The following is a 249-nucleotide window of genomic DNA, read 5'->3' on the forward strand; positions in this document are numbered from 1 at the left end:
AAGCACGTTGGGCCCTGCCCGGCACCGGGTGCGGGGCCGCCGGGCAGCAGGGAGGACGCTCGGGCCTCCCAGGGAAGGACCGCCACCTGCCCCTCCCCCTCTCAGCGATCCTGGGCACCGGTTAGGTCCGGCCCTCTCCACCTTCTCGCGCTGGAACATGTGGTACTCCGCCTGCTCGCAGATGGGCGGGAGGAGGTTGAACTGCCGGGCCACCGATACCCTCACCTCAAAAGCTCTTTTATGTTTGTG

At 67.5% G+C, this 249-nt stretch overlaps 1 protein-coding gene across 1 annotated transcript in view; it reads right to left on the reverse strand.

The window, feature by feature from the left end:
- Positions 1 to 249, reverse strand: part of KCNAB2 (potassium voltage-gated channel subfamily A regulatory beta subunit 2) — a 64,873-nt gene that overhangs the window by 3,315 nt on the left and 61,309 nt on the right. Inside the window, 1 exon segment of the mRNA XM_015565921.1 lies at positions 120 to 225. Within this exon segment, the coding sequence (XP_015421407.1) occupies positions 120 to 225 (106 nt within the window).

This window comes from Myotis davidii, unplaced genomic scaffold, assembly GCF_000327345.1.
Source record: "Myotis davidii unplaced genomic scaffold, ASM32734v1 scaffold299, whole genome shotgun sequence".
Taxonomy (NCBI): Eukaryota; Metazoa; Chordata; class Mammalia; order Chiroptera; family Vespertilionidae; genus Myotis; species Myotis davidii.